At 38.8% G+C, this 21,660-nt stretch overlaps 1 protein-coding gene and 1 long non-coding RNA gene across 10 annotated transcripts; one reads left to right on the top strand and one right to left on the bottom strand.

Moving 5' to 3' along the window:
* Positions 1 to 2,219: 2,219 nt before the first annotated feature.
* Positions 2,220 to 21,641, bottom strand: GAR1 (GAR1 ribonucleoprotein). 8 transcript variants are annotated; one of them, XM_077882282.1, is made up of 7 exons: positions 21,490 to 21,641; positions 10,051 to 10,257; positions 8,452 to 8,606; positions 7,935 to 7,994; positions 4,387 to 4,525; positions 2,884 to 2,952; positions 2,220 to 2,515 (listed from the first exon to the last, which is right to left on the bottom strand). In XM_077882282.1, the coding sequence occupies exons 2-7, from the start codon at positions 10,244 to 10,246 to the stop codon at positions 2,502 to 2,504; spliced, it is 633 nt and encodes a 210-aa protein (XP_077738408.1). In that variant the 5' UTR covers positions 10,247 to 10,257; positions 21,490 to 21,641; the 3' UTR covers positions 2,220 to 2,501. The 8 variants fall into 8 exon arrangements, with proteins under 8 accessions (XP_077738408.1, XP_077738403.1, XP_077738404.1 ...); XM_077882277.1 differs by lacking the exon at positions 21,490 to 21,641 and adding an exon at positions 10,833 to 11,046; XM_077882278.1 differs by lacking the exon at positions 21,490 to 21,641 and adding an exon at positions 10,762 to 10,890.
* On the top strand, positions 11,078 to 14,755 carry LOC144303869 (uncharacterized). 2 transcript variants are annotated; one of them, XR_013370868.1, is made up of 3 exons: positions 11,078 to 11,218; positions 12,358 to 12,441; positions 14,562 to 14,755. It is a non-coding gene; the product is annotated as an uncharacterized LOC144303869 (long non-coding RNA). The 2 variants fall into 2 exon arrangements; XR_013370867.1 differs by lacking the exon at positions 12,358 to 12,441 and having other exon boundaries at positions 11,079 to 11,218.
* Positions 21,642 to 21,660: the final 19 nt, after the last annotated feature.

Below are 21,660 nucleotides of genomic sequence, written 5' to 3'. Positions count from 1 at the left end.
CATTTATTTATTTTTTTTTTAATTTTTTTTTATTTATTTATGATAGGCACACAGTGAGAGAGAGAGAGAGAGGCAGAGACACAGGCAGAGGGAGAAGCAGGCTCCATGCACCAGGAGCCCGACGTGGGATTCGATCCCGGGTCTCCAGGATCGCGCCCTGGGCCAAAGGCAGGCGCCAAACCGCTGCGCCACCCAGGGATCCCTCAGCAACCATTTAAATCTTCCAGAAATAATTATTTCTATTTATAAGAATGAAAGAAAAATAATTCCAAATGCATCTGTTGTAGATAAAATCTTTACAGGTATGAATGTGGTAAGTATTCAAACCACTTGTTCATGCTTCCTTTATGATACAGGAAAAGATATATTGGGATGAGGCTTAGAATACTAAGAAATAGAACTATAAGCATATCCTGTTTACATATAGCTCACAATTCTTTAATCTGATAAACTTCAACTGGCCTGAAGTCAATCCTTTCATAACTCTTCCCGAATTTCTAACAGTGTCAGGAAATATTGCTTGTATTCCACTAAATTGTTTCATTGCTATGACAACAAGTACATTTTAACATGATGCAAGCAATCAAGATGTTATTCAGTTAACAACTCAAAAGACATGAATAATCATCAAAATATCTTTTACAATGGAACTCAGTGATATTTACCACACCACAGTACAGAATTCACTGTTAGGCTCCCTAAACATGTGAACTTGATTCAAAACTAAATGCCCCAAAGGAAACCCAGAGGGATGCTGGGTGGCCCAGTGGTTGGGCATCGGCCTTGGGCTCAGGGTGTGATCCCAGGATTCTGTGATCAAGTCCCACATTGGGCTCCCCAAAGGGAGCCTGCTTCTCCTTCTGCCTATATCTCTGCCTCTCTCAATCTCTGTCTCTCAGGAATAAATAACATCTTTTAAGAAAAGAAAAAAAAAATAAAAGGAAATCCAGAAAACTGTTAAGGAAAAAAAGGGGGAATTAAGATGTGAAAATAAAAGTATAAAGATAACCAATGACCAAAAGATGTAAAAGGGGAAACCTCCAAGTAGTTTGTCTACTGATCTACACATTGCTTCCATCATAACCATCTGAGACTTTTAAATGTCAAAAAAAAAGCATAGGACAGTTGCACTATTATTTGTTCTTTGGACAATGCCATCATCACCCCTCTAATGCTCACTATGTCTTTTATAAACCAAGAGTAGAAACTCTGGCTTTAATTCTCAACCCAATTTCAACCCAACAATTCTAAAAAATCAAATAGCCTCCTTTCCCAAGTTGAAAAGCACTATTTCTTCCTGTGAAAAATTTTCAACTTATTTTCATCATATATATTTATGGCCTACATGCTTATTAATTCTGCTGTAATTCCATTAATCAAAAAAAGATAAGTAAAACCTAAATTGCTAATGCAGACAATACTATATGCTCAAGCATTCCAAGAGTTAATCAAGTATTGATTATTAGGTATAGTATGGTAGAAAGAAACAGTTAGAGAAACATCATTCTGAGAATGAATACGTGTGAGAAGAGAAAAAAAAAATCAATGGCAGGGAAATGGTCCCATTATCACAGTATTCTAACTTGCTCTCATAGTTATATCTTGATACTACACTAGCAGTGGGCATCAAAAGTCAATTTAATTTGTAATGTCTCAAAAAAAAAAAAATCTGAAATGTCTCTACCTAGGAATCTGAACATATTGCCAGGAATCTGAACAAATTATTTATGATGAATAATATCTTTTTTCCTTATGATGAATAACATCTTAGAGTCCCCTTAAAAAAGTAAAATAAGAGTCAGTAAAACTTTCAGAATTCTATGTTGAATGAGAATTAAGTGTTTCTCCAGAAATCTCTTGAACTTTAGTTCTTACATGAAAAGAGCTGTTCCAAGTCTAATAGATTCATACCCAACACTAAAATTTGCTAACCAATTATTAATTACAATTAAAGAAACTGCTTTTGTAACCTTTATGAAGGTTCACAAATGAAACGCAATAAAAAGTGCTGATATTTTCATATACAAAAGGCAAAGATTTTGAAAGGGGGTGTTAATTTATTAATAACGTTAAAGTACTCTTTCACTAGCCTTCTTTTTAAAAATCAGTTATATACATAAACAAATCATTTTTTCAATCTGAAATCCACTGGGTTTAAGCTTAATTGTTCCTTTTAACTTCAAAAATTGCTGTTTTAATAAACACAGTTCTATTATAAGTTAAAGAAATAAAACATTTTATTTTAAAAATTCCAAGTATGCTTCAAATGAAAACTGCCCATTTATTAAGCCCCCAGAGTTCCAAGCGTTATACAAAACATTTAAACATTTGTTCATACTTTTAGAGCAAAATCGCTTATTCTGTTGTACTCATTTTTGCATGGTGATGACATTTTAGTTCCACTGTCATAAAATGACCAGTTCTTCCAGACTTGCTCAAGAAACAAGTTTCTGAGCCATTGACGTAGATCATGCAGGAAGTTTCTCTGCCAACTCTTACACTTAATGTCCTCTCCCTAATTAAGAGAAAAATGAAAGTATTAAGGCTATAGTAAATGAATTTTTAATAGCACTATAAATAAAATCTCAAGCTTAAAATCAACATTAATTCTTATACTATGTAGCCAACCAATTTACCAAATTTAACTGTCATTCATACTGCTTTTTCAAATTAATTCCGCAAAACAATTAAAAGTAGGTGAAAAAATTCAAAGGGAAAAGCAAGAAAGTGACATAAAATAAAGATCTAAATTAGGCTAAAGCAAAGAACACCATGGTGTTCCATATACTGGGGAAACAGAAATAAGACTGAATGAAAATTTAAAATGGTAGGTAATACCAATCCTAGAAATTCAGTGATTCAAAGACTATTTTTCACACTCACCTCTGAAACCACCACCACCCCTTCCTCTGAAGCCTCCACCTCCACCTCCTCTTCCACCTCTAAAACCACCTAAAAATAAAGGAAATATTTATAAAAATTATGGTAGCCAATCCTAATCTGATAAGCCTAATAACCTACCTTACAATTTTTTAAACAAGAATCCTATTTTAATGAATTACCAAACTCGTAACTTTAAAGTTCCATTTAGCCCTACTATTAAATGTATGAGTAATTCAACTTCTGCTGAATTACTTTTTTGATTAAACTAAGGCTTTTTATTCTAAGAACAAAAGGTAACAGATAGGGGTGGTTTCACTCTGGGGGTATCATAATAAATAGAATATTTAAAGTTAGTTGAGCCACATATGGACCATCACTGATGCTCACATATTTAATAAGAAAATTAAAAATTTTCATTTATCCAATACATATTTGACCTCCTATTTCAGTCTCCATTTTTACTTCTTTTGATTAACTTTGTAAGGAATGATGAATTACATTAAGAGGAAAAAACATATTCCCAAAACAGTGGTATATAAATATAAAAGTTTTAAGAAAACAAATGAATTTTTTTCAGTGTCACATGAGAGACTGAATATAGAATGGGAATGAGGGGGATCTCATTAGTGTCTCAAAAATATTTTAAAAAGATATATCCAGATTTCTTAAAGAGATTATCTCCTGGCTATCTGGATAAAAAAAAAAAAAAAAGCATATTTAGAATGAAATAATTAAATTGAGAAAGGCAAAGTTGGAAACAGACTTCTTTCTCCATTCTGTTTCAGTAACAGAAGATATCCAACCAATTTTTGGCTCCTGTTCCCAACTACTTAGGCTCTGCCATCATCCTGTTCCCCACCACACCACTACTCAGATCTAGGCATACTCAATACTGCACCACACCTTATCCCCAACCCTGCTCATCATCTAACAGTCCACAATGGTGAATGTACCAAAACTTTAGGAAATACATATATCAAAATGCTGAAATCAAAGCAATAACTTTATTGGTAAGCCTTTGACATGACATCAGAAGATAGAATCTGGATTGCCAATTAACTGGGCAAATTAATTTTTGTAAGCCACCCATTTCCACATCTAAAATAAGGCTATCTCCTATCTCACAAGGTTTTGCTGAATATTAAAAGAATACACATAGATATTAAAAGAATACAACTAGCTCTCAGCATATAATCAACACCCAATAATATTAATTAAAAAACTAAAACTCAGTCAAGATAATCTTACACTTTATAAAATGTACAACAAAACATGGATAACCCCAAAGATAAAATCCCTCAAAATTATACTTTATTAGATTTTTTTTAAAAATAAGTCATTGAAACAAAGCATTATTACTATGGTAATCTGTCAAGATTTGAAAATAGCTTTTCTAAAAAAAAACATAAAGGAGGTTTGCCTATATACAAAATTAAGTTGTACTGTGTGAATTGGCTGCAAGTTTGAAATCTCACTAGAAAATTTCCCCAAAAAACAACTTACCACCTCTACCACCTCTGCCACCTCCTCCTCTTCCTCCTCCTCGACCTCCTCTGCCACCACCTCTTGGAGGTCCCTTCTCACCTGGAGGTCGAGGTAAAAACCTCTGTAGTGGTAGCAGTTTATATGGGTCTATATAAAACTGGAAGTATGACAGAAACAATTAGTGTGATGGCTTGGGAAGTGATACAGTATGATCATTAAGGATCTACACACTAGACTCAAGACTGCCTAGGTTCAAATCTCAACCCTATTAACTACTGTGTAACAGTGGGCAAAGACTTAATTTCTCTGTGCCTTCATGTCCTAATCTATCAGATGAAGAGAATGAAGCACCTACCCCATAGTCTTCATGAAGATCAAAAAAGTAATGTATACAAAGCCCTTAAACTTTCCACACGATAAGCATTACAAGCATATAAATAAAAATGAAGATCAATTCAATCTCATTTCTCTTTATAAATAGATGTCTTCTAAAAATTAATTACCTTTTCACAATAGAATTGCCCTTAAAACTGTTAAGAATTTAACATTAAAATTCAAAATGAAGCACACACTATTTATTTCAAAACTTTGAAATATTTGAAACTTTGAAATATTGAAAACTATTTCAAACTACTGATCAAATCAGTAAGTATTTGCTGAACATACAAAGTAATAAAGGATATGCATAAATTAAACCCATTCTATCATTCAGGATTAAAGAGATTATTTTTCATTATAATGAAACATAATGAGGCATATTTCACAATTTTACATAAAACATGCATAAGGAGTTTCAAATGATAACATATTACTTATAAGATGTCGGAATCCCTCTTTAGATACCACCTTTTATCACTCTTCCCAGAGTCCATTCTCTCAAAAGTAGTGTCTAGCTCTGCAATGCCCAATACAGTAGTAGCCACTAGCCACATGCGGCTATTTAAATTAATTAACAATTAAAAATTTGGGCAGCCCTGGTGGCGCAGCGGTTTGGTGCCGCCTGCAGCCTGGGGTGTGATCCTGGAGACCTGGGATCAAGTCCCACATCGGGCTCCCTGCATGGAGCCTGCTTCTCCCTCTGCCTGTGTCTCTGCCTCTCTCTCTCTCTCTGTGTCTATGAATAAATAAATAAAATCTTTAAAAAAACATACACACAATTAAAAATTCAGTTCCTGGGACACCTGGGCAGCTCAGTAGTTGAGCATCTGCCTTTGGCTCAGGTTGTGATCCCAGAGTCCTGGAATCGAGTCCTGAATCAAGCTCTCCGCCAGGAACCTGCCTCTTTGTGTCTCTCATGAATAAATAAAATCTTTAAAGTAAATAATAAATAAATAAAATAAAAATTCAGTTCCTCAGTTACATTAGCCACATTTCAGGTGCTCAATAGCTACAAATGGTTACTGGTTATTTTACTAAGCAGGTATTTACTAAGCAGAAAATTCAACTGGATAGCCTAGGCTGGATAATGAGGACCTGAACCTGAGCAGTGGATCTAGAAATGAGAGGTAGAATGTCCCAATTTAGCATCCGTGAAAAAAACAAACAACAACAAAAACACAACAACAAAAACACTTAATAATAAAGTCTCAGGGGCCCCTGGGTGACTCAGTCAGTTAAGTATCTGCCTTCCGCTCAGGTCATGATCCCAGGGTCCTGGGATTGAGCCCCACATTGGGTTCCCTGCTCAGTGGGGAGTCTGCTCCACCCTCTCCCTCTGCACCTCCCCCTGCTTATGCTCCATCTCTCTCTCAAATAAATAAAATCTTTTTAAAAAATAATAAATCCTCAAATAAGTAATACTGTGACAAAAGACAGGCATCCAGATCAAATTTAAGTGGCTATCACAGGCCAATTCTTTTTTTCAGGTCACCAAATAAGAAGCCTGGCTCTCAGGCCTGCCTGAAGCAGCTGAATTTCCCAGTGGCTACTTGCCAGTTTCTACAGCAGCCATATGCCAGCAAGAAGGCACTGTCCCCATCTAGAATCTCTTACACCAATCTGGGTTCTGTGCCCACCACTCCATTGGCTCCATGACCTTTTGCCCTGCCTGTTGCTAAGTCCAAAGAACTCTGCGGCAGTACTTTGCCATAGCTGACCACTTCTATTCTCCTGACTCAGAAGATAACTACTTTTATGAAACTCTCCTGGTTTGCCTCCTCCTTTACTGGTGTTATTCTTAGTCTCCAGATAGATATAAAATTTAGGAGATACCCCAAAGCTCTTTTTCTTACTCTTTCTTCCTAGACTGTATCATATACTATCTGCACAATGACAACCTGCAATCCCATCACTAATCCAGGCTCTTCCTTTGAGCTCCTATGTGAATATCTCACAAGTGCTTCAAACTCCTCATGTCTAAAAGTGAATTCATCATCTTCCCCCAATTTCCTTCTTCTCCGGTGTCTCCCATTTTGGTACATGGTGACACCATCCACAAAGATCTGAAATCAGACATCTGAAAGATGGTGATATTTTTAACTTCAATTGTTAATCAACTACCAAGATCTATCAATGCTACTTCCTGTATTGTTCATAAATCCATCCACTTTTCTCCATTTCCACTGTCATTATTACCCTGGTCCGAAACACCATTTCTTCTGGGACTGATGAAACAGTCTCTGACCTGGCCCCTTCACATACAGTACTAACCCCTTTCCAGGGTGCTCTTTAATTTTTCTAGTGCTCTTTTTAAGTATAATTTAACTGTATTTATCCTAATATTTAAAAACAAAACTAAAACTAAATGCTTTCCCATGACCTAAGGCCTTAGTAACCCTGCCCCTGCCTACCTCTCTAGTCCCTCCTAAATGATCTATGTCCAAGCTACACTTCAGCCTTTTTCAGATCCTTAAACTGGCTGTCTCAGAGACCTGTACAGTTTTCTCTACTTATAATGTGCTTCCCACCTGTTTGAATAGCAGTGGTTCCCAAGTGCTAATCTAATTACATCAAAATTATCCAGGAGCCTGCCTTTTTACAATTGAAGCCTGGTCCCTATCTGAGGACTTACCAGCTCCAATTTCTAAGAGTGGGACCAAGAAATACATGACCTTAAAAGCTCCCCTAGATATTCTGATGAGCAACAAGGTTTGGAAATCACCTCTAATCAACTTCCAGGTCTCAGCTTCTAGTTTATTCAGAAAGCCAATATACTAAATATGGTCCCACTACTAACATCCTCATGGCAATCTGCAGTTCTCCTTCACAGCATTTATCATGTTTTGAAAGATCTGTGAAATCATTTAATATCTGACTTCTCTCAAATAATGTTTCCTAATTTAACGCTTTATTTAGAAAGTTTGGTCATGTAAGCTTTCAGTAAGAATCTTGCATAAACGAAAAAACATACTGTGCAGTTACAGAATTTGCCTAAGAGTAATTTCTGAAAGCTTGTATTAAATTACTTTTAAGGATCAGTAAGTTCAACATTTAAAGTACAGAACATATCAATTTAAGAGCTTCACTAGTGATATACTGGAGGGTTCAAGTGCTCTAAGTAGCACTGTCCTAAGGAAGGTCATTTACTTACAAAACCAAAGATCCTACTTATCAGAAGCTTCACTCACCTTCTGCAGTTTTTTAAAGGAAGATGCCTTCATATTTTCTGACAATTTAACAGAAAAATACTATTAGTTACATTAAGGAATAAGCAATTAAGATCACAAGAGGTAACCTTCTGAATTCCTATGTAATTTTAAAAACAAAGCTATATGGAAATATCTAGAAAAAGTAAGAAATAAGTTTCCAAGAGGAAATGAAGTTTTTATTTTTAAAACTTCTAATTCCACGCTATTCCAGTAGCATCATCATAATCAAAGCAAAGTACCTTAATCCTGTAGCACTTACCCAAATGGTAATCACTTCTAAAACCTTCCAAAAAGGAAGTTACTCTATTATAGTCTTCCTTTTCAATATGGGGAGATACATTCTCTTCTCTTGATTCTCCTTTATGTTACAATCTTAGCAATACTCTCTCCCAATTGAATAAAACAAGAAGTTTAATTAAAACAATACTTAGCTCCAGAAAAAAGCAAATGGTAACCTTTTAATGAGATCACTGGGTCTTCTAATGAAAAAGGATACAAAATCTCTAAGTTGTCCAAATATTTCATCCACTTTACCAATTTGTTCTTTGTTCTCTAAATAAACTGGAGCATTAAAATAAGGCACCTTATTTTCGTCTGTAGTACATTTACAAACTATGTCATCTTCACAGGGATGCAGGAACTCTCCTAATACTGAAATAGGACAAGAAAATGTTAAGATATAAAACAGTTTCAAATGATATTGACCAACATCATCTGGAAGTTTCTTCTTGGGTACCTGGGATTTCACTTATGTGTTCTCCTCTGAGGCAAAAAAAAAAAAAAAGCCAAAAACTCCACATTAGCTCTGTGACCTGGGGTAAGATTCTTTTCTCTGATTCACTATCCTATTCTTAATAAGGGCAAATAGCAATACCAACACCCTATATATATTACTATGAGGAATAAATACAATAATAAATGTCAGGTGCTTAGAAAAGTGCCTGGCACATTAAGGCCATCCAACCTATAACAGGTGTTTTATTATAACAATAAGTATTATTATTAAACACCATGCTTACATTCTGTCTCTTCATTTCCCCGGTCCCTAACTGTAAATCAGTCTTTGTTCTCCTTTTTTCCTCCCTTTAATAACTTCCTACTACCACGTCTTTACCAATGACTCTTCACTCTTTTTCAGGGACGCGTGGAATCCAAAATAACTACCTCTATTTCTGACCGTCACCCCAAACTAAAAAACTCATCACATCCCTCCAAAACCAATTCTTCATCCCTATCACCCAAAATCCAAACCTGGAACCTTTTATTCCCAAGAATTAGCCAAGTTCTACTGAATTTATTTCCATTGAACTTGCTCTCCCATCAAACCCGTCCTTTTTTTTCTCCTCACTTTCACTACCCTCACAGTGCATCATGCAAGGACTGTTGCATGCTTGTGGGCTGGGACCTATGACTCTAGCCATTGCACTCTTCAAACCATTTTGCACACTGATCCAACCAGTGTGAGGTTGCACTCTCTTCATCACTTCTCCTTTTTGATGTAGGCTTCTACTATCAAATCTGTCTCACGTCCCAGGACTTCCATCCCACCTCATTGATAATTACTTCAAATCTACTCTCATTAGGTTTTTTTCCTTGGCTTCCCTCCCCTCTGTAGACTCCCTAACAAGCAATTTTCCTCACTTCTCTTACTTATGAAAAGCAATGGACAGCATGGGCTTTGGAGTCAGAAAACGTGGCTTTGTAGCTCAAACGGATCACTTATGATGCCAGCAAAGAAACTTATTACTACGACCCTAGCAAAGAAACTCAACTCTCACGGTTTTCTTACCTGTAAAACGGGGACAACAGGAATAAACACACAGTATTACCTACTTAATAACTTCCTTTCAGCCCAAGCTCAAGTTCCACCTCCACGACGCATTCTAAGTGTTGTTCTGCCTTCTTGATCGCCCCTTTACAATTGAGCGCCACAACACGATTGTACGTCAGCTTACAGCATCTCCAGACCCGATTCCCCAACCCAGCAGCAACTTCCATAGGAGAGCTGCTAGAGCTGCCTTTCAGCACGCTCATTTCCCAAACTTAAACCCACAACCTCCGCCCCCAAGTAGGTTAAGCTTTGAAACCGACATACAAACTACGTGCTCCGGAGGTCCTTGGTCTTGGCCTTTGTTAAAGCCTCCGCGGCCACCTCCTCGTCCAAATCCTCCTCTACCACCACCGCCGCCTCGGAAATTACCGCCTCCACCTCGGAAGTGGTTGTTGCTTCCGCCGCGACTGAAGCCACCACCTCGATTAAAGCCTCCACGACCACCGCCTCGAAAAGACATGCTTACTCTACCTGGTAAGAAAAACAGTACGTATCTTTTTGGTCATTGTGGCCTCTGGGTGCACCACCCTCTGTGCCACGGTCAGAACATCATACAGCGGGACAGTAAGAAGTACAGCAACCTTGCCACCTCACCCAAGGCCAAGCCGCCAGAGATGAACCCGAGGGTGAGGCGTGTCACCTTCCCGTTGCCCTGTGCGCGCGGACCGACCGCTCACCAGCCTCTCCGCCCCCGGTCAGTATCTCCTCCCCCAGCAGGCAGAAAGGTCTTCACGCCACATTCCCTTCCTTCCCCCCTCCCTCCGTAGCTGGGTCCCGCGTCCAGACATCCTCAGACCCCTCTGCTCGCCACCGCAACGCACCGGAGCCACGTGCACCTCCGGCCCCGCTGCCCCCACCCACCCGCCAGCCCGGTACTTCCGCCGTGAACGAGCCTCCTCGGCCACCGTACCCGCACAAAGGTGGCGGGGAGCGACAAGAAATTCGAACGACTGATTTACAAAAAAAGCCAGTCACCGGCAGAACCGGGGGCGCTGTCCCATTTCCAAAACAGCCTTCAGCGCTGGAAGAGCGGCGCTACTACCCACCGTCAAACAGTAGTTTACGGCAGTAGCGTCCGTTTGCCTACGAGGAGCGGAGGAAATGACGTATAATAGTGGCGTCCGTTGACTCGAGAAGTTGCCGGAAGTGCGGCCGCGCTGTTGCCCCGGGAGATGGTTGGCGTGAGAGTTCCGCCCCCCTCTCCCGGGGACCTGGCGGTTCCAGGTGGCTGGGAGCTGGTGGGGAGCCCTGGCTTCTCAGGCTGCAGAATGGTCTCCTCGTTCGTTACTTCGTCGCCAGCCCCAGCAACTGTACTGCCCCGTCTCTGAGTTTGCAGCTGCGCTGTACGCAGGGGTGGATCTGGTGGGGTCGCGACCCGCGCAGGGCTTCCTGCGTTCTTCTGAGCGCGTGTGTTTCTTCCGGACCTTTTGAGGTAAGCTCGACTGTGAGGTGAACCGGGGCGGTCCTTTTGTCCCGTCGTTACGCTTCGTTAAAGGAAGGGGGGACGTGCGTGCACGTGTGTTCTTTTCTTTAAAAATGTTTTTTTTGGGGGGGGATCCCTGGGTGGCGCAGCGGTTTGGCGCCTGCCTTTGGCCCAGGGCGCGATCCTGGAGACCCGGGATCGAATCCCACGTCGGGCTCCCGGTGCATGGAGCCTGCTTCTCCCTCTGCCTGTGTCTCTGCCTCTCTCTGTCTCACTGTGTGCCTATCATAAATAAAAAATTTTAAAAAAATGTTTTTTTTCCTAAAAATAAAATAAATAAAAATGTTTTTTCTTTAAAAGTATATTTTATGTAACAAAAAGCGAAGCCGTATTTTTAAAAAAATTATTTTAAAGATTTCATTTATTCATTCATGAGAGGGAGAAACAGGCTCCATGCAGGGAGCCCGACATGGGACTCGATCCCAGATCTCCAGGATCACGCCCTGGGCTGCAGGCGGCGCTAAACTGCTGAGCCACCGGGGCCTTTTTTTTTTTTTTTTTTTTTTTTACCTTTTAGTTAGGCGATCTCTACACCCAACATAGGGCTGGGACTCACAGCTGGGAGCGGAAGAGTGTCAGGCTCTTCTGACTGAGCCAGCCAGGGGTCCCTGGAGAGTAGGTTTTGAGCACTGACACAGGCCGTGGACCATCTATGCTACAAGCCCCTCTATCCTTTTTTTCCTTTAAGACCTTCATACCTAATTTAAGCTTCCGGTGAGATTTCTCTACCAAGGAAAGCTAGTGATCTCCTATTTGTTAAATTTGGTTGGTCTCTTTTATACTGGAATCTTTCGAGACCTTCCTTCCTTTGGTATTTGACACAGTCCACCTCCTCTTCTTTGAAAGGGTGGGGATTGGTACCTGCTTCAGAGGGCTGATGTAATTGGGAAGAACTTTGTGAACTTCGCTATGGGAATACTAGTGACGTAGTTTTGGAAATATAGGTGAGGTTTGCTGGGGTGAAGTCCAGAGCCAACCACCAAGAAAGAATTCTTGAGACGTCTTTGGTGCAAAATGGTGGTTTTGTTTTGTTTAGTTTTGTTTAGTTTTGTTTAGTTTTGTTTTGTTTTGTTTTGTTTTGTTTAAAGCATGGGGGCAGGACCCACGGGCAGGAAGAGTGCTGCTGCCCCCGGCTAGTGAGGGCTGGCTGATTATATACCTGGGAGTTGAAGGTAAGGAAAAGGGAAGTTTCAAAAAGATTTCCATATGTTGGGGAGGACCTGTAAGATACTGGAGGCCTTGCAGTTGTCAAGTTGATATGAGAGAGCTTGGTTCTTGCCTCATGGAGTTGAAGAATGAATCTCATGGACAATAGAGAGTGAGCAAAGCGATGAAAGTTTAGTAAGCAGAGGTACAGAGAAAGCTCTCAGAAGCCAGAGGGGTTTTAGTGGCAGTCTTTGATTGAGAACCGGGCCAGGGAGCCCAATGGCCTTGAGATTCTTGTGCAGTCTTGGATTGATCAGAGAGTATTGATAACACCATAATGACTGACTTCTTTGTGGTCTTGTGAGTTTCCGTGATTACTTAGTAACCATCAAAGGGAGATACTCCCCAACATTTTGGAGCTAGGAAGCCAGGTTTATTATTTTTCTCTGTTTTTACTGTCTTTGTTTTCTTGGGATGGGTGGGAGCCTGACTCTGGACCTTTCGTTTATGGGAACCCACAGATTTCTGGGAGCTTGATTCTCAGCCTTTCCCTTAACTTTCCCTGCCTAGCCCCATTTGCCGCTCCTTCCTACATCAAAGTTAAGTTGTTTTTCCTCTAGCGGGGCATTAACATTAAGATACTTGGGAACTTCCTGGGGGAAAGTCACATATATTCCCACCTAGGAGTGGAAGGGGGGTGTTGCAGGGTGTGAGCTTGTGCTTTGTCCTCAGCTAGCCTTCTGTTCCCTCATCACTAGGAATCACAATATGTTTTCTGCACTATTCTAAGCCCCTAAGAAGCCTAGATATAAAAGGAACTTGATAAATGTATTTTTATTCATATTTGGTAAATGTATTTTAAATACTGTATATCATGAAGAATATTACTCATAACGGCCCTGCTCTATTTTGCTTTGCTTCATTTAACTTTTATGTTCAGCGTTTAGCTCCATTTGGGGTCCGCTTTTATTTCTAACTCACTGTGATAAAAATTATTGAAGTTTTATAAGACCTTCAGGATTACCTGGTACCCCTTTATTTTACTTCTTGACAGCAAGAAAGTAACATTCAGAGACGTGAAGTAACTTCAGCCACTTAGAGGAACAAAGTAGAACCCTAGAGTCTCAGAGTTTTCAGTCCTTTTCGGTCCCAACCCTCATCTCTTATTCTTCCCAAATTGTGCGTCATTCCCGTTCCCTGTTAGTCTTCATGATAGCACCATACCCTTGGTTTCTGAATCTTTGGACTCAGACCTCTGAGTACTTTGCTCTATCATTGTTATCAATCTAATTTGTTACACAATAAGAGAAACTAATACAGATTTTGGTTCTAATTTGTTACACAATAAGAAAAACTAATATAGATTTTGGTTCTCAGCGCAAACAGGATGTTTGCGCTGAGAAGTGGACTGTGGTAATACTTCCAAGAAAATAGGCGAGATTTTGCCAAATTCTTTGAAGATCAAGAATGGCTGCAGAAACTAGCCTACTTAGGAGACATTTTTTCCTTACATGACCTTGTTGAATTGGTTGAGTACGTGCGGCTCAATCTCACGACCTTGAGATCATCACATTGGACTTTAAGTCGTGTTTGTAAAACAGTTTCTAACAAAGTGTAAAACAAGAAAACTACACAAGGAAATCAGAAAGGAAAAATGAAATCTTTATAATTCACTCTTAATGACAAGCTCCATGTTTTGCAATCACAAAATTACAAAACAACAGGGAGGCATCTGAGTCATAGCTTTACTTAGAATTTACTCCTTGATTTTTTTTTTTTAATCATATCAGGGAAAGTTTGTTTGCTCTCTGGTAGCTGTGGGTATGGAGAGGCTGGGGAAGGATAAGGAGATGATACAGTTCAAGAGGGAGAAGCTGATGCCATCAACCTATCACTACCCTCTCAGTACAATTCAGCACTCACTAATTATCAATAGCATCCCCTATCTCACATCAAAAACAGAGTGGACTCTACCAAATGGACATAGTCATGCAGACACTGCCATATAGCTGAAAAGTCTCTAGCAAAATTACTAACAGAGCTGCTTGATCACTTTTCATTACTGCAAGTACTGGCATTGCATGGAGAAGGAAAGTCAAAAAAATTAAAAATTTTCCCCTTTCTTTTTTTTTTTTTGAATTCCTAGTGACTTCTCACAGAATTCCTAACGGCATCTACAGAACCCAACTGAGAAATCTACACTAGATTCTAAGTTCCCGAAGAATGGACACTACAGTTTGTTTTGGAATCCTAAGCATTTAGCACAGTGCCTATAAAAAAAAAATAATAATGCCCAATAAGTATTTGTTACCTGAACTAAACTGAACTTTATAATTTGAATTTCTGACCATTTATTGTGTTTGTCAACAAAGTGACTACAGAATAATGGACAAAGAGATTATAAAAGAAATGGAGGGGGATGCCTGGGTGGCTCAGCGGTTGAGCATCTGCCTTCAGCTCAGGGCATGATCCCGGGATCCAGGATTGAGTCCCACATCAGGCTCCTTACAGGAAGCCTGCTTCTCCCTCTGCCTGTGTGTCTGCCTCTCTCTCTCTCTCTCTCTCTCTCGAATAAATAAATAAAATCTTTAAAAAAAAAATGGAGGGAAAAAGAGAAAGCATATAAGTAGCATACATCCATTTGTGCTACTGAAAAGTTAGGAAATCTAATTAAAATACTTGGTAAGGAGATATTCTAAACAACAGAGAAGAGAAAGGGCTGAAAAACCTTATACTAGAACAAGATGTTCTAAGGACTTAGCCAAAGTTGACTGTAAATTGGAAACAATATGAACTCATGACTTTCTTTTTTAAAACTTATTATTAAAATTTCAAACATAAAAGTTCACAGAGAGCGGTATAACAAACCTCATAATTCAGTTTCAACAATTACCAGCATTTTGCAAATCTTGTTTCATCTATCCCTTCATTATTATAATATATATAATTATAAATTATGCATATAAACTTATTTTTTTTTTAGATTTTATTCATTCATAAGTGAAACAGAGGCAGAGACATTGACAGAGGGAAAAACAGGCACCCCACAGGGAACCTGACATGGGATTCAATCCTTGGACCCAGGATCATGCCCCGAGCCAAAGGCAGATGCATAACCACTGAGCTACCCAGGCATCCTTAAAATATTTTATTTTAAAAATAAATATTCTTAAATTTGTAATTCCAAAATATTTTATTATCTTATAATTATTTATAAATTACTATTATATATTTTTCTATATATATATATATATATATGTATGTATGTATGGGGGGGGGGCTAGAGTATTTTGTGGTAAGCTTCACATAGCATTTCATCCATAAATCTCCACCAGAGGACTTTTTTTTTCCCAGAGGACTTTCTAAACATAATCACAATACCATTATCACAGTTAACTAAAGTAATAATTCCTTAGTATCAGCTAGTAACAGTCCATGTAGAATTTTCCCAGACTATTTCAAAATGACTTTTAAGGTTGCTTTGAGGGCAGCCCAAGTGGCTCAGTGGTTTAGCACCACCTTCATGATCCTGGAGACCTGGAATCGAGTCCCACGTCAGGCTCCCTGCATGGGGGGGACTCTGCGTGTCTCTCTCTCTCTCTTTTTTATAAATAAATTTTAAAAAATAATAATTATGACAGCCCACGTATTTACTTGAACGTACAGACATATGTGTGTTTGTGTGTGTGCATAAAATAGATGTCAAGTGTTGATGTTATTAATTACAGACTGCTGAATCCTTTTTAAGATTTTGTTTGTATCAATTTGCTGACATTTTACTTGGACTTTTTGCACCTATAGTCATAAATGAAGTTAATCTTTCTTTTTCTTTTTCTTGTAAATTCTGGTTGTATAGATCCTTGTTAGGATCCCTGCGTGGATGATTGTGCAGGAGAGGGATACAGTGGGATGTGAGGCCTCAGGAGCTTTCCTATGGCTTATTTTTCAAATGCAGAGACTTCCTGAACCCCATGAAGTTGTATATACCTGGAATGCTTCTTTGCTTCTCCTGCCTCACTATCCACTCAGGAACTGCTAAGTTAGAACCTGTTGGGCAGAGAGCCTTCTGTAGACTTTATCTTGGAACAAATGCTGAAGTAAGTTGCCCCAAGAATGGGATACGGGCTCAGGGCACCTGACTGTCTCAGTTGACAGAGCAGGTAACTCTTTTGGTCTTGCGGTTTTGAGTTCAAGCCCCTCATAGGTTGGGGTAGAGATTACTTTAAAAATAATAAAAGAATGGGCTGCTGGCTCAATTGTTCTGATCTTTCTTTAATTGACCACCTGTCCATCACTTCTCTCAGATTCTACTGTCTCCATTTATTTTGTGGTTTCCCTTATTCTGGATACCTCGCTGTCACCTATATAACATTTCTTAAACTTTGAGTTTTGCAATTAATCTTTTCCTCTGTTATACATCTTCAGTAACTCTTCACTGTTTATATCCTATTGATGGAATCCCTCTTCAGTTTTTGATGGTGCAATGGAATTATTTTTATTTTTATATTTATTTTCAATGACATGTTGGGAGGGAAGAGATACTAACTATAGAGAATGTCAGTCATTATGAACCATCTATTACATTTTTTAAATTGTTTATAAGAAAGTCATTTTCTTCTATTGATTTTGTATCTAGTCATTTTAATAATTGACATTAGGTCTAATACTTTTTCAAGCACTTTTATCTGTCATAGATAGACAGATAATGTCAGATAAATCTGTCATTTTATCTGCAAATAATGGCAATTTTGTCTCTTCTACTGCAATAATTTTTTCATATTTATTGCCTGCAATAGCAACAACAATATTTAAATACATCATCTTTGATTTTTTATGGGTTTGCCTCTAGTGTTTCACCATTGTACATGGTATTTACTGTTGGTTTCTATCCTTTATGATATTAATGATATTTGTTCTTTTTCCAGATTGCTCACTTTTTAAAAATTAAGAATTTATGTTAAACTCATATTAAACACCTTTTCCATATTTTATGATGTAATTATACATATTATCTTATTTAATCTATTTTAATTAATTAAATTTAATATACTGAATTATATAAATAGATATCCTAATGTTGAACATCCTTGTAAATTTCTAAAATGCTCCCCACTTGGTCATTATATTGTTTTTAATATGCTGTGATTTGTAATGTATACTTTGCTAATATTTTATTTAGGATCATTACATAGAAATGAATGATTAATTATAATTATTAAAGATTTATTTCAAAGGCCCATCTTACCATTTTTTGAGTATTGCTAATAAATTGGAGTGCTTGGGGCAGCCCAGGTGGCTCAGCGGTTTAGCGCGACCTTCAGCCCAGGGTGTGACCCTGGGGGCCCGGGATCGAGTCCCATGTTGGGCTCCCTGTAGGGAGCCTGCTTCTCCCTATGCCTGTGTCTCTGCACACCCTCCACCCCTCGCTCTGTGTCTCTCATGAATAAATAAATAAACAAATCTTAAAAAAAATAAATTGGAGTGCTTTTCATCTTTTTCTGTGTTCTAGAAAAGTTTAAATAACAGAAGAATGATCTTTCTTAAAAGGATTAGTAAAATAAAATCTTTAAAAAAAAATAGGGGCTCTTGTCTGGCTTAGTCAGTAGAGTATGTGACTCTTGATCTTGGGGTTGTAAATTCAAACCCCACGTTGGGTGTAGATATTACTTAAAATCTTTTTAAAAAGAAAGAGTTAGTAAAAGTGTCGTTAGGGGTTAAAATCTTTAACTTTCTATTTTTTCTTAGCTATTAATTTATTTTAATTTTCTACCTCTCCTTGCATAAATTATTCTGATCATTTTATTTTCCTTGAAATTTTCATCTGGATCTTCAGATTATTTGATAAATTGCACATACTTTTATTACTTAGGGTTCTAAGTGACAAGCTACCAAACCAACTCTGAATAACTTTAGCAAAAGAAAATTCATTTGGCAGATAATAGGATGTTCAGACTATTGACAGAAGGCTAAGAAGTTAGGCTTAAGAACTGAGGATGGTCAGGAAGGTGAAAAGGAATCACAGGAAACTTGTCTTATAACTAACAGCTAAATTGACTGGTGCACTGCTGCTGCTGCTGTTTCAATATATAATTCCCAATTGGTACTTCTGTTCTCTTATCACTTAATTCAAGATTCAGACATGAAGAAAAAAGACTCTGATTAGTCTCTGCTCTAAAAGGGAATGGAAAGAGGCTGGATATGGATTTCTTAACTTGTTTTGAAAAGCAGGTGCTGGGAATTATTCTCCCACCCAAACAACCCATAATAGAAGAGCAATAATTCCACAAAGAGAATTGGGAACCTATTATGAAGGAAAATGGATGTTGGCAGCCCCCCTAAAAATTGCCACTTCAACAGCTTTCCTCTAAAATATTTAACCCTCTCTCTTTTTTAATTTCTCAAAATCATTCATTGGTTTATATATCAAATTTCTACTTTTTTACTTTCTGGTTTCTTTACTATTGCTTATGTCTTTATTATTTCCTTTTTATCACTTGATTCATTTTATTCTTTTAATGCTATCCTGAGTTGTATGCTTTTATTGTTGTAAAAAATTTATAATTTGGATATTTTTGCTGTTGTTTTCTATTCATTCTAATCACCCCTTTGCTTTAAAATTGTTTCAGTTGAATTTCTTTTAGAGATAAGAACCTTGATGCTAGTTTTAGCAATATTATAAAGTGTATCAATAAGAATTTAGTCAGTGAAACCTAAACAATTGTAAGTATTTTAAATAGGAAAGAAGATCAGAAACAGTTCTTGTTCACATGGGATAAGCAACAATATACATTACAGTTTTTCCATAGATCTTATCTCCCATCTTCTGTCATAATAAAGTCTGAAGAGATTTGGATCATCTGGATTTCCTGTAAAGCATCACACTGTTCCATTACATTGATGGTTTTACCTTGATGAGAGCAGGTAAGCAAGAGGTGGCTAGCCTGCTAAATGCCTTAAAAAGATACATATACTACAGGAGACAAGGCTTGGCACATCAATAAAATTTTTAGGAAGCCAGTGCTTAGAAAACTGCCAGGATATCTTCTCTAAACTAAAAGACAAATTATTTATCTTGAACTGCCTTCACAAAGAAGGAAGCACAAAACACTGAGGAATACTGCTCAGGCTGCCAGAGCAGGAAAGAGTTCTCCCATGATTTGACAGAACCTATGATATTAGAATTGTCAGTGGTGGAAAAAAACATTGCCCAATGTTTGAGAAGGAACCATTGAGAGAATTACAAAAGAGAACCCTGGGGTTCTGGAGCAAGGCCATGAATTCTCTGCAGCAGAAAAGTATACCCTTTTTGAGAAATAACTGTTTACTACTAGCCCCTGGTAAATCTGGAATTACTGAACCTTGCATACTATGTCACCTGTGACCAGAAATGCCCATTATGAGCTGAGTCCTAACACCCACAAAACATAAGGTAGAGCAGGCCTAGAAAAACCGTATTATAAGATGGAAGTGTACACCCAGAACCAAATACAAACTGGACCAAGGACACTAGCAAACTGCACCAGCTTGTAGCTCAGATTTCCCCCTCCCCATCTAATCCAAACTGTTGCATCCTTTCCTCAGCTCACAGCCATAGGAAGATGATATGACCAGGAAGAGGGAAAAACGTGTTTGGTTTACAGATAGGTGGGCTTACAATGTAGGTACAAGCTGAAAATGCATCAGGGAAAGCAACTGCCACTTGTTGGTAAATTGACACAGTTGGTCCTTTCAATTTTACAAGAGCCAGTGGTACATTCTCACACAAATAGACACACATTCCAGGTTGAAGTGTGCCTTTCTTGCCTGCGAGGCCTCAGCTGGGATCAAAATCCGAAAGATTTCAGTGTAATCTTCCAACATCCTGTCAGACAAGGGGACCCACCTGATAGCAAAGGAGATGTGAGTAGGTCAATGACCATGCAGTTCACTGGTCATATCATATACTCCATCACTTGAAAGCTGGCAACCTTATGGTCATTGGAACAGCCTGCTGAATGCAGAAGTGAGGTGCTATTTAAAGACAATACTCTGAGGGACACCTGGGTGGCTCAGTGGTTGAGCATCTGCCTTCAGGGCGTAATCGGGAGTTCCAGGATCGAGCCCCACTTTGGGCTCCCTGCATGGAGCCTGCTTCTCCCTCTACCTATGTCTCTGCCTCTCTCTCTCTCTCTCTGTCCCTCATGAATAAATAAACAAAATCTTAAAAAAAAAAAAGAAAAAAGAAAAAAGACAATACCCTGAGGACTGGGTACTGTCCTCCAGGAAGTAATATATGCATTGAATGAAAAACCATTTAGCATTGTACCCCCTATAGTAGAAGATGGAGGTCTGGGAGCCAAGCAATAGAAGCCGGAATGACCACACATACTGTCACTCCCAGTGACTAACAGAGCTTTGTGCTTCCTGTCTCCACAACTGTAGACTTTGCAGAATTAGGGATCTTGTTCCTCCAAGGAAGCATTCTTTTGCCAGGAGGCATAGCAAGAATCCCAATGAGTTATAAGCTGAGCCTTCTGCCTGGTGCACATTGGGCTTCCAGTGTCTAGGAATCGGCAAGAAAGAAGAGGAGTCACCATGTTGACAGGAATAACTGACCCTGCTCATTTAGAGGAAGCAGGGCTGCTGTCATACAGTGAGGGAAAAGAGTATGTATGGAACCATATAGCTATTTAGTGCCTCCTGTGACAGTAAAAGGATAAAAACAACTATGGTCTGAGAAGGAAATGTAACCAGAGGCTCCAGGAAGTTTGTGAGTCATGACATTAGGTAAGCAACTGAGGCTGGCAGATGTGGAAGCTCAGGGTAAAAGGAATCTAGAATGGATAGAAAAAAGGCAGAGGATGGATGAGCATCACCTGCAGCCTCAAGAGCAACTACAAGGGCCAGGGCCATCATTTTTTCTTACCACCTCCCTCTTCTAAATTTTCCCTCAGGAAGAAAAGCCTACCGCAGTTTTGAAGGAGCCACTCTTGGAGCATATATGAAAGGTAGAACTAAAAGGTGCAAATGGTGCACTCTAAAAATGGGAAGATGAGTTTCCCAAATTCCACTTCATGGAAGGGTTTGCTACCTACCTGTGAAAAGTGTGATGAGGAGACATTTCTTCTGATGACAACTAAATGTCAGATCCTTCCGAGTCTGCCTCAGCTGCAGAGAATGGCCTCACCTAAGGGGATGCCTTTCCTGGACAATACACACCAGGTGACTGAGCAAGGCAGGATTTAACAGTCTAACCACTCCTGCCT

Source organism: Canis aureus, chromosome 33 (assembly GCF_053574225.1).
Source record: "Canis aureus isolate CA01 chromosome 33, VMU_Caureus_v.1.0, whole genome shotgun sequence".
Taxonomy (NCBI): Eukaryota; Metazoa; Chordata; class Mammalia; order Carnivora; family Canidae; genus Canis; species Canis aureus.
Note: the sequence above shows the minus strand (reverse complement) of the source record. Positions and strands in the feature narration are given on the sequence as shown.

Excerpts from the sequence above, each read along its gene's own strand:
- GAR1 (XM_077882282.1), bottom strand. The coding sequence starts at position 10,246 with ATGTCTTTTCGAGGCGGTGGTCGTGGAGGCTTTAATCGAGGTGGTGGC. Across the intron at positions 7,995-8,451 it reads TTGGACAACTTAGAGATTTT|TATTTTTCTGTTAAATTGTC; the intron begins GTATCCTTTTTC and ends TGTAACTAATAG. Across the intron at positions 4,526-7,934 it reads CCTTTAAAAAACTGCAGAAG|TTTTATATAGACCCATATAA; the intron begins GTGAGTGAAGCT and ends TCATACTTCCAG.